General features: G+C 34.7%; 1 protein-coding gene across 6 annotated transcripts in view; it reads right to left on the reverse strand.

Annotated features, from left to right (window-relative positions):
* LOC142324277 (syntaxin-1A-like) overlaps positions 1 to 12,279 on the reverse strand; it is a 56,889-nt gene that overhangs the window by 21,334 nt on the left and 23,276 nt on the right. For all 6 annotated transcript variants that reach the window (XM_075365178.1, XM_075365179.1, XM_075365174.1 and 3 more), the window contains exons 4-5: positions 11,080 to 11,176; positions 937 to 1,011 (exon numbers count right to left, since the gene is read on the reverse strand). In XM_075365178.1, the coding sequence (XP_075221293.1) occupies positions 937 to 1,011; positions 11,080 to 11,176 (172 nt within the window). The remainder of the gene's footprint in view (positions 1 to 936; positions 1,012 to 11,079; positions 11,177 to 12,279) is intronic.

Raw genomic sequence — 12,279 nt, forward strand, 5'->3', positions numbered from 1 at the left:
TCCAGGTATATTCTCCATTTGGCGAACTTTTATTTTTAGAAAAATAGAACTGACAGGATACTAGTTTGGAAAATTAGATGGATTTTGAAAAACTATATGTTTTCTAGTCAAAAATATTGTTCAACAGAAACGACAGTATGAATAGGTTTATACTATTTATCTTGATGGAAAATCCAGTCATTCATAGAAAATATTGATTTTTTCTCCCTTGCAGAAATAAACTTGAACATGAATCATGCCAAATAAAGCTGATTAACTATTTGACCTTGAGGTACCCAGTCAGCTATATCTTTCATGTAAAAGAAAAGAATGAGTGTGGCTTTGAATACAGTTGAGTTCATTTGTAATTTTTTATTAGCAGCAATTCTTATATTTTCTTATCTTTAGTTTCTTGAGTCATAATGAAAAATCAAAGTCTCATTATATGTGATTATATTTTCAAGTATGTCTACCTGCTATACTCATTTGTTTCAATATCAGTATAAATTATGTTTGAAAGTCAGAGAAATTACATTTTCAATAGCAGAAGCGAACATTTATTCACGTCTATTTTAGAATGTCTATTTAATTAAAAATATTTTAATTATTAAATGAAATTTGTTTCATTATCTCCTTGTTTATAGTTACGATTCTAACAAAAAACATCAAACACATGCACAAAACATATGTTACAACATGGTAAGAAAGCTTTTTTATTTTGTCTATATTTAATTTTATAAGACATCAAAAAGGTAAACCAAATTAGGCAGATTTATATGCGGCATCTTGCCGCATATAAATTTTTCAAAGTAGAATTATTTACCAGGTCTCCAAACGGCCTGCAGCATTACTGGGCTTCACTATTCATATGTACCTTTTGCAAAGCCTGTTACTATTTTTATTATCTAATAATAAATAAATAAATAAAAATAAAACAAAACAAATAATTCTGTATACCTCTAAGACCACCTCTAGCTTTTAATGATGTACTTTTGATTAAGCTCATTGATTCTTCCAATTTGGAATGACTATCTGAAAAATAAAAATACCAAATAACTTACAATAAAACAGATTAAAAATTCAATGATATAGATATTTTGCTTTTAAACATGGATACAAAAGGAAACGGTTGTGCAGCAGTCCTCTCTTATTTGAAGTGATATGTTATAAGACCTACTAGCTAAAATCACAGATAATAGCGATCTCTAATCTTTAAAAAATTTAAGCTAATGTTTAGAAATATATTCTAAATGTAGGATACATAAAAATATTACATTTATAAATAAAAAACAAAAACACACTTATGAATGAAAGATAAATTTTTGAACTATTTAAATTAACATACCTATTACAATAGCTAGCTTAATTTTAAACATTATATAAATCAATTGGTCATGACAAATTTTAAATTTCACATTGACAGTAGGTCTGAAAAGTTCCTGAACTAAATTTCTGTAGTTGATACAACCAAGAAACTATTTAGTTATGTCTGACGAGTGTGTGTACAAAATTTCATCACGTTTCATCACTCCAGTTTCGAGTTATATTCGGCCGTGTATGTTGTGTTCATATGACCTTGTGCGAACTCGTGACATGGAACACAGAAGCGTGATAAAATTTTGTGCTCGACTTAAAAAAATCTTTCGCTAAAACTTATTCTATGATACAGCAAGAATTCTTTGATGAATCTGCATCTCGTACCACAACATACATGTGGTGAAAGCAGTTTAAAGACAGTAGAAGTCGTTAGATGATAACAAACAAAGCAGGAAGCTGTCAAGAGTTGTTCATGACGAAAACGTAGCGAAAGTGCCCTCCTGCTCGAATAACCTCATCTTATCCTTCAGGCCATAGCAGAAGAGCTAAACATCGGTACATATAATTCTAACAGAAAAAATGAACTGCCGAAAGGTGTGCTCTTGTCTCATTTCACACTTCTTGACCAAAGGACAAAAACAGGTGAGTCTTTCTTGTGCTCAAGACATCGTTGAAACTGCCAATAGCGACCCAAATGTTTTGCCAACAGTTGTAATTGAGGATGAAAGCTGGTGCTTCATGTATGATCCTCAAACGAAGTGTCAATCCACTGCCTCGTTGAGTCCTGGAGCACAAAGACCAGCGAAAGTCAGGCAGCAAAAATCAAGAATGAAAACGATGTTAATTGCATTCTTCAACTCAAAGGGCCTGATTCATCATGAATTTGTTAGTTGTGAATTTGTCACAACTAGTCAAACTGTGAATTCTAAATTCTACTTGGAGGTAATGAAACTCCTCATGCATCGCATTCATCAAATCCAGCCCAAGTACCGGGATCCGAGCAGTTGGACTTTCTTGCACAACAATGCCCTGGCACACATGGCAACAGTAATAACACGTTATTACGCCACAAATCAAATCACCGTTTTATTCCATCTGACTTGATTCTAGCAAACTATTTTCTGTTCCCAAAACTCAAGTTAAAGATGAAAGGCCACTTTTTTGAAAATTTCCAGCCATCCAAAAGGCTTGCACCAAGCAGTTGAAGGTGTTTCCACACAGTGAATTCTCCAGTGTTTGATGGGCTCTACCGGCGCTACAATGAGTGTATAACTAGAGAAGGGTTCTATGTACAAGTCTGATGTGAATAAATTTGTTTATCTTTAAATCTGTATTTTTATTCAATTTAGTTCGGGAACTTTTCAGACATACTGTGTATGTCTGAAGTCAGTTACACAGACAGAGTGTATGTCTGTGTCTGTCAGTAACACTGTAACTGATGAATCTATTGATTTTCAAATGCTTAACAAAAAGATTGGTTTTATACTGAACTTGTTATCTTATTACAATCATACAAAATTTTTATTAATTACTAATTATAGCACACCAGATAACGTGTTCAATAAATATTCAGTGAAACCTCTGCAAAATGGAACCTCCTCAAAATATTCTTTTTCCCAAGTCCCGATTTCTTTTAAAAGAAATTAATTTCTTCAAGACAGAAAACTCCATAATTTGGAGACAGAAAAGAAACATGTATTTTAATCTTACATGTTGAATTTATCCCTTAAGATGGAAAAGAAATAAAAAAAAAAAACTGAATGGTAGGCTGTAATAAAATAAAGTGATAAAAAAACAGATTGTATACAAATCATGATTTGTAAAATAACAAATCCAGAACATGACTAATTGTTGTTAGCATAAGATGCGCAGTCACATTTATGCCTCCAACTTATCAACAGAAAAAGTACAGTAGCGGGTGAAACCTTATGAAAACAATCCATGTGCTATATTTTGTCAACAAGTTAATAGTTTCTTAGAATTTATATACGTATCAATTGAGAATAATTTTATTCAGTGCCATGAACATCGTAATTGGGAGCTGTAATAGTTGTAGTTTTGTTGTGAGCATTTATTATTATTCTCATTTTACATTTTGAATTTCAATATCCATTTAGGGTAAATAGAGGTGGTGCAGAGAGATTAGAAATTATGAATTTGATGGGCGATAAAAAATTATGAATTTGTAGGTGTACCATAAGTGGGAGAAAGACACACAGTAGAGCAGTAATGACATTTAGTTGTGATGGTGCAGTGGAATGGTGTAGGGTGTGGTTGCCAAAAGGGTGTTTTACTGACATGGTGACATTATGACAGCTGCACAATGAGTGTTATGGCGACACTATGAGATCCTGCCCAACGGTCAAGTTTCTTCTTTACATGCAATCAAAAGCTGGATTCATATCTTTGAAGAGACTGGTTTGGCTTTGAAAAGACCTACTGGGCATGTATTGTTTGTACATATACAGAAAACAATGATGCCATGAAAGCTGTAGTGGTAAGGAGTCCTTGTAATTCGGTGCAGAAAATTTTCTAATCATTGGAGCTTGGACATCGGAGTGTGCTAAGAATACTGCATAACCTGAAATTTCATTCTTATAAGATTCAAATTGTCCAAGAAGTGACACCTAACAACTGTGTACTGCATCTGCAGTTTTGTGAAAAAGTGCTGTCTAAAATCAATGAGAATGCTAACTTTGTTGAAAATCTTTGGATGTCAGATGAAGCCCATTTTCACTTAATTGGATATATGAATAAGGAGAACTTTTGTTACTGAGCACAAACAAACCCTGCTCAGCTTCACCAGCATCCATTACACAGTGCTAAACTTACTGTGTGGTGTGCAATTTCGTTTTGTGGCGGTGTTAGGCCCTTACTTCTTTGAAGATGAAGGGGGCTCTGCTGTCACTGTGATGTCTCAATGTTATGTTGACATGTTACAAACATTTTTTGCTCCTAGGCTCCATTCCTTCCAAATCCTGACTTTCAGCAAACCTGGTTTCAACAGGACAGAGCAACCTCACACAGTGCCCAACAGTGAGATGTTTGTTTAGGGATTGCATAATTTCAAGGACTGCTAACATCGCTCGGCTGTCCCAGTCTCCAGATCTTTCAGTCTGCAACTTCTTTTTATGGGGACATCTGAAGAGTATTGTGTACCAGACTAGACTAAGAAACCTTGTGCAGCTCAAAAAAAAGATTAAAGAGAAACTCGCCAACATCCTGGAGAACATGTTGAGACAAGCTATGTAAAAATTTTGGAATCGACTTACTGAATGTGTGCGCTAAAATGGACAGCACTTAAGCAAAGTAATATATATTGAAATTTCCACTCCTATAGAACATACTTTCAACATCAAATAAAGGTTAGTAACTTTACTTCATTTTTTCTAATTATTTAAAATTTTCCCGTTTCTTTGTGCCGCTCTGTGCAGTACTTGATTATTTTAAAAAGTTTTAGAAAATTATTTTATTTTAGAATCAGTTCTAGTTCATGTTGTGTTTTAGGCTGTGTATTTCTTATTTTTAAGTGTAACTTTCAAGTGAAATATCTGTGAATGAAAACAGTTCTCACTACTACTCTGCTAAGTCAAAATTTATACAATAAATAGTGTAATACATATTCTCTAAAAAAAACCTATTTTAGTTTATAAAAACTATCGAATAATGTAGTTTATAAACATTACATAAGTTTCCAGAATATTCCTTATATATATCGTCATCTAACTTCACTCTATATTCGTATAATTCATTTCACAGGACCTCATTATAAATTAGATTTTTAATTAAATTCTGCAAAATGGACTCTTCAAAACGGATTTCTTACTTGGTCCTGATAAATTCTATGTTAGGGAGGTTTTACTGTAGGTATATATAATAAAATATAATTTTTTTTTTGTCTTCAGTCATTTGACTGGTTTGATGCAGCTCTCCAAAATTCCCTATCTAGTGCTAGTTGTTTCATTTCGGTATACCCCCTACATCCCTAACAATTTGTTTTACATATTCCAAGCATTGCCTGCCGACACAATTTTTTCCTTCTACATGTCCCTCCAATATTAAAGCGACTATTCCAGGATGCCTTAGTATGTGGCCTATAAGTCTGCCTCTTCTTTTAGCTATATTTTTCCAAATGCTTCTTTCTTCATCTATTTGCGGCAATACCTCTTCATTTGTCACTTTATCCACCAATTTGATTTTTAACATTCTCCTATAGCACCACATTTCAAAAGCTTCTAATCTTTTATCAGATTCTCTGATCGTCCAAGTTTCACTTACATATAAAACGACACTCTAAATGTATACTTTCAAAAATCTTTTCCTGACATGTAAATTAATTTTTGATGTAAACAAATTATATTTCTGACTGAAGGCTCATTTTGCCTGTGCTATTCGGCATTTTATGTCGCTCCTGCTTCATCCATCTATAGTAATTCTACTTCCCAAATAACACAATTCTTCTCCCTCCATAATCTTTTCTCCTCCTACTTTCACATTCAGTGGTCCATCTTAATTATTTCTACTACATTTCATTACTTTAGTTTTGTTCTTGTTTATTTTCATGCGATAGTTCTTCCATAGGACTTCATCCATGCCATTCATCATTTCTTCTAAATCCTTTTTACTGTCAGTTAGAATTACTATATCATTAGCAAATTGTAGCATCTTTATCTTTTATTGTATGTTGTAAGGTCAAATGTAAAATTTACAAGGTTTATTCTCCACAGAGGATATGAGCACGGACATGATGGAAAGAACGAGGGAGTGTCAACATTTATATGCTGCAGCAGACGTCGTGTACATACATCCACAGGCGCAGTACAGCGTGGACGGTCCTCATACTTCCTTAAATTAGGATTCCTAAGAACTGAGTCAAAAGCCGGGTGATTTGGTTGTCCTTTGAAACGGGCAAAATAAGATAACAAAAGCTGGTGTCATCTATCCCAAAGTGATGGCTCGCCACAGTCTACAAGTAAGCTTGCGATAGGGCTTGATCTAAACGCACCTGTGGCAAGCCGAAGAAAAGCATGATGTATTCCGTCCAGCATTTTAAGCACAGTTTGATGAGCTGAAGAGTAGGCGACACAACCATTATCTAAACGGGAACAAACAAGGGAATAGTAAAAACGTAACATACATGACCGATCGGCTCCCCAATTGGTGTTACTAAGGACCCGCATCATATCTAAAAGTTTGGAACATTTTGTCCTTAATTCCTTTATATGTCTGACCCAAGTAAGACGGCTATCAAAAAGCAAATCTAGAAACTTGACGTAAAGAGAAATAGCAATCTGAACAGGAGAGAAGTTCTCTGTTCAGAAAAACCTGTGGAATAGAAGGGTTTTGTAGCCGAGAAATGACTACACATTTCGTTTTATTGGACGAAAATGTGAAACCAGTAGTTCTGGACCAAGCCTCAAAGCGAAATATAGTGTTCTGTAGCAGTTGCTCTGCAGTGGGCGTTGAACGGCTTGGAATGTAAATAACAAAATCGCCAACGAATAGAAAACATGAGACAGGAGCCTGTACACAATTGGTAATGTTGTTTATGGCTACAGAAAACAAGGTGGCACTTAATACACTACCTTGCTTGAGGTACTCAATTTTTTGAGACGACACTGTCTGAAAATGAATCGTCCTCACGAACACGAAACATTCAATGATTTAAGAATCCCCGGATAAAAGCACGCATATTGCCCTTGATTCCCCGCCTTGAATATTGCCCTTGATTCGTACGCCTTTTTTATATCGAAGAAGATAGCAAAGAGGTGTTGGCGATTCAGGAAGGTGTTTTGTATGGCTGTTTCCACTGACACTAAATGGTCAATGGAAGATCGTCCTTGTCGACAACCACACTGTCCCGAAGAAAGAAAGCCATGTTTCTCCAAGTACCATGTAAGCCTGTGGTTTACCATTCTCCATTATTTTACACAACACGCTTGTTAAAGAAATAGGGCAGTAGCTTGAGGGATTGGTTTTGTCTTTATCAGGATTTAGTACTGGTATAATAAATGCTTCTGACCAGCCGGGCGGAAAGACTTGTTCGGAGAATAAACCATTGTAAATATCCAAAAAAATATGTTGTAGTGCTGAGTTAGGAAGGTGTGAAAGCATACAAAGGCGAACATTGTCTGGTCCAGGGGAAGTTTCACATGAGTTCTTAAGTGCGTGCAACAATTCTTTAAATACGAATGGAGTGTTCAATTCATCAACCGAATCACCAATGTTTAACGCCAATATTTCTATCTGTGCTTTGTACCTCTGAAAGTTGTTATTATATGATGAAGTGAGAGACACCGAGCGGAAAAACTTTGCTACAGCCGAAGATGATGAAAGGAGTTCTCCTTCATCAATGGGGCCGAGAACAGATTGCCTTGGTGATCTGAAAATTGCATGGATTTTTTACACACAATAGACATGGGAGTAGTACGCGAGATGGTGTTCACGTATTTCATCCATGAATTCCTCTTAGCGTTCAAGAAGACCCGACGGCATACCGCTCTAGCCCTGCGGTACAAATTTAGATGTTCAGTTGTAGGTTTATTATTAAATTTGCGTAGTGTTCGCCGTCGATTCTTAACAGCACATTTGCAATCATCATTCCATCATGAAACAGAAGGACGTTTAGGAATACCCGATGTTTGTGGGATACATCTGCTGGCAGTTTCAAGTATCATGGAAGTAAAAGAGGAACATTGCTCAAGGATGTTTGCACCGTCATCATATTGTGATTGGAAGGCTTTATGATATCCATCCCAATCTGCCCTTTCCACAATCCATCTCCGTGGCCTTCTCTCTTAATCTCATGGTCCACACCGAAACCAATAATAATTGGTTTGTGGTCACTGCTGTGAAAGTCATCACAAACAGACCAATCAAGATGAGGGAGTAAATTTGGTGAGCATATGGAGAGATCGATGTTAGACATAGTACCAAATGATAAAAACATGAATGTGTGAGATCCATTATTCAGCAAACAAAGGTCTAAGTCTTGTCTCACACTGTGTACTGTATTTCCACGAGTAGAGCAGAATGTCAAGCCCCAGGAAACATGGTGGGCATTGAAGTCTCCTACTATTAACGATGAAGATGGTATTTGTGTGAGGAGATTTGAGATATCCAGAGCACTGAACTCAGTGTTCGGTGAGAGATACAGATTGCAGATATGTAACTTGAAGGGGATAGAGATCTTTACTGCAACAGCAGGAACGAGAGTGGTCAGTTGAATCCTTGTAGCCGATACCTCATCCTTCATGAAAATAGCCACTCCACCACCCTCTCTACCATCTACTATACAGTCGTATCTCTCACAGAAGTATCCTCCGAGTGCTATTGGGTCATGTTGTAGAAGATGAGTTTCTTGGAAACACATGATTACCGTATCATGTACGTGTGCCAGCACTCCAATATCTTTAATGCGGGACCGAAGACCTCTAACATTCCACTGAATAATGTTCAAAAGGAAAAATAAAAACAAATAAATACATAAAAAAAAAATTAAATATACTTAGGAAACCATATAAAATTTAGTTGTATGTGATTCGGTTTTTCTTTTTCGTGTTCTTTAATTTAGATAACTCCGACGGCTTTGGGTCGGGAGGTTCTTCAACCATTCCCCCAGTATATGGGGTGATGGTGGAGGAGACTTATTAGAATGGGATGTCACTATTGACATCCCAGAGGGGGTGGCTATGTGGGTTCCCTTTGTGGGGAGCTTGTTGTTAGTTGGCTTACTGCCAGCTGTGGTAGTCTCTGCCCGTACCAGTAGTACTTTGGGAGCAGGAACTTTCGTATGGACCACACTGTTGGATTCATTTACTGCGACGTAGGACTTTTTATTCATCCTTGTCAGCTCTGAAATAGTGGCTGTAAGCGAAGTAACTTGATCAGAAAGCATCTGAACAAGTTTCTTAAGTTCATTGCAGGATCCGCACTGCGGATTATGAACATTTGAAGGAGTTTGCTTTGACGTAGCGGTGGTGAAAGACACATCCAGTTTTACGAGGTTCCATGAGTTAACTATCTTCCTATATTCCCTGCGTGCAGCCGAGAAAGATAGTTTCTGCTCAGTACAGATCATGAGAATTGCCTTTTCTTCCTTAAAGGTTGGGCAATCTCGGGAGCAGGCCGTATGTGAACCACTGCAGTTCGCACATTTTTCACTTTCCTCGTAGTTAGTGTCATTGTGACCTTCGTTAGCACATTGAGCACAGATCTCCGTTCTCAAGCAAGATGCTGTAGTGTGACCATACCTTTGGCATCTGAAACACCACCATGAGTGCTGTTTCAGAATCATTCCTTAGTCTGGCTCTCAACAGATACCTCTCCGATATGGTTGCACCTTCGGTCCAACTACTCTGTATCACTGAGCACTCAAGCCCCTTCACCAACGGCAAGGTCTCATGATTAAATATAATATATATTATTATTATATACTTATTATAAATAATATTTTATATATATTTATATTATTTGTTATATATATTTTAAATTCTATTAATATAAACCACCTAAAAATAATAAATTATGTTTATCTAATATGGCAGACCATGCAACAAGCAATAAACATTTTATTTTTCATATTAACACAAATTTAGAATTATCTGAAATTAATAAAGATGACAAAAAAATTAAATATATTAGAAAAATATTACATATATAAATACAAACAAAATTTCAATTTGATAAATCATCAAACAATGTTTGAGGGAGACAATTATCAATAGACAAAAACCTAAAGAAAATTATCTTAACTATTAATTAAATCAGCAAATATTTACAAAAATTCTTAAACTATCTATCTTAAACTACGTTACTCAGTCCTCAGGTATTACAAAAGTAATTTAAACTAATCTTAATAAATAAAGAAAAATTACAACATATTTACATTCATGTAAAATTTTATAATCAAGATTTTAATACTTTCGGAAAGGGGACTTTAAGTCAAATAAATGAAGAAACTAGAAGGGAGGTAATTTTTGACCAACAATATTCTTCCTAAATTAAAAATTATAAGTACCAGGAATACAAATAAATAATCATGAAATACAATCATCGTCTAGTATTTTGTGCTTCAAATTTGATGAATTACAAAAAATTTTTGAATTATCCTAACAGTTAAAGTAGTCCATAAGATTAAAGCAAATCACACTGATAAAAAAGGATACTTTTAATTAAAAAGGATCAAAAACAAAGCTCATGAAAATATTTTTTTTAAAGAAAAATTTCTACTGAGTAAAATAAAATCAATATTTTATACAGTATTAAGAAAAGACAATTAAGTATTGCAGAATATTTCAGTAAATATATCAGAGAACAATTCATTATTTTTTTCTCTTTAACCGACAGTAAATTATTCATTGAATACACAATGACTATAAACAGCATTTAATCATAACTTTCAATGAATAACAAAACAAATTTATGGCATTACCAGCTTAGCTGTAAGTAAATTTTGCTGTATCATTGCACTTAAATCTCACAGCAATAATTTTTTCTCAAAAACAATCCTTAAAATGAATTAAAATGTGAATTATCTGCTTCCACATTACTGAAAAATGACAGTTCACTGAAACTTATGAATTTATTTAAGCAATTTTTAGGCTGTGATAAACTATTGATATTTGAAATGATAGAAACAAGGGTCTAAACAAGGTGTGTGTGTGTGCGTGCATATATAAACAAGCTTGTAACAGTTTTAATAGGACAACTGCGTATAAAGTGATAACATAAACTGATAAATTAAAAATTTAAACAATAGAAATAAAATAAATAAATGCATACTTGAATTAAAAACAGACTGTAACACAGTGCCCTGTATTTTTCTAAGTGATATAGTTTCATCTTCTATTTGCTCAAGCCATTCTTTTATCTCCTTAACCTAGAAAAAATAAAAAAGACGATTTTTACATGTAAATTAAATGTTTACAATTCATTTCCTGATTATTCTTACAAAAGTATATTAACAGTTTCTTGACTTTCACCTACAATTCTCTGTGAACTCATTAATTAGAGATATTATCCTTCTTTCTTAGCACAGAGGATCCAGATGCTTTAGTTTGGGGTAATGATACAATATCATTCAGTTGTTTTGGAAAACAACAGAATGGTTGGTACATTTACACAACTCTCATAGTGCATTGCTTGGTGGTTAGAAAACCACCAAGTACACAAAAGATGAATGCCCGAGTCTGCTTTTAGGATGCTTTTATTACTTTGATGTATTTCTTTATAATACAACTTTTATTATTTTTGGTTATTCTTTTTTTTATTTTTTAAATTATACTGGAGATATTTTTGTTAATCTAATTGCCACCAAGCAATGGGGTTTCTGCCGAGGAAGTCTATTGATCACGTAGTTTCTTTTCAATCTGTCATTCAAAACATCTTTGTTTTCTGCCAACGCCTCGCTGTATTTTTCTATTTGCAAAAGGTATATTTCACGGTTTGAAGGAGAGAAATCCTAAATAAACTTGACGAATGCGGTATACATGGGAATCTCCTTGCATTTAATGGATCAACTACTTCCTAAATAGTTGGTCCATTCGAGTTGGAACGATGCTATCTGAAAAGTTTACACTAGAAAACTGAATACCACAGGAAAGTGTCCTAAGTATTATTTTGTTTGCCAAAGCTATAAATAGTATAGCAAACTGCACGCGAAAACCTATTGTGTGTTCTTTGTAGATGATTTTTTCTATTTACGTAACATCTAGAACTTTAGCTACTCGTGAGAGACTGCTTCAAAACACAGTAACTCGCTTAGAATCATGGTGTAAATCGACTAGACACACATTTTTCCCGGAAAAATTGAAATGCATTTGCTTTTCCTGGTTGAGGGAACATGTTGACAGTCAAATGTTTTTATATAGTGAACCAGTTGAACCATGCACGCAGGTTTGATTTCTTGGATTATGGTTTGTCAAACGACTGACATGGGCAACAGATTTAAAGAAGCTAGACATGCTGAGAGTTCTATTCAAT

Source organism: Lycorma delicatula, chromosome 4, assembly GCF_047948215.1.
Source record: "Lycorma delicatula isolate Av1 chromosome 4, ASM4794821v1, whole genome shotgun sequence".
Classification (NCBI taxonomy): Eukaryota; Metazoa; Arthropoda; class Insecta; order Hemiptera; family Fulgoridae; genus Lycorma; species Lycorma delicatula.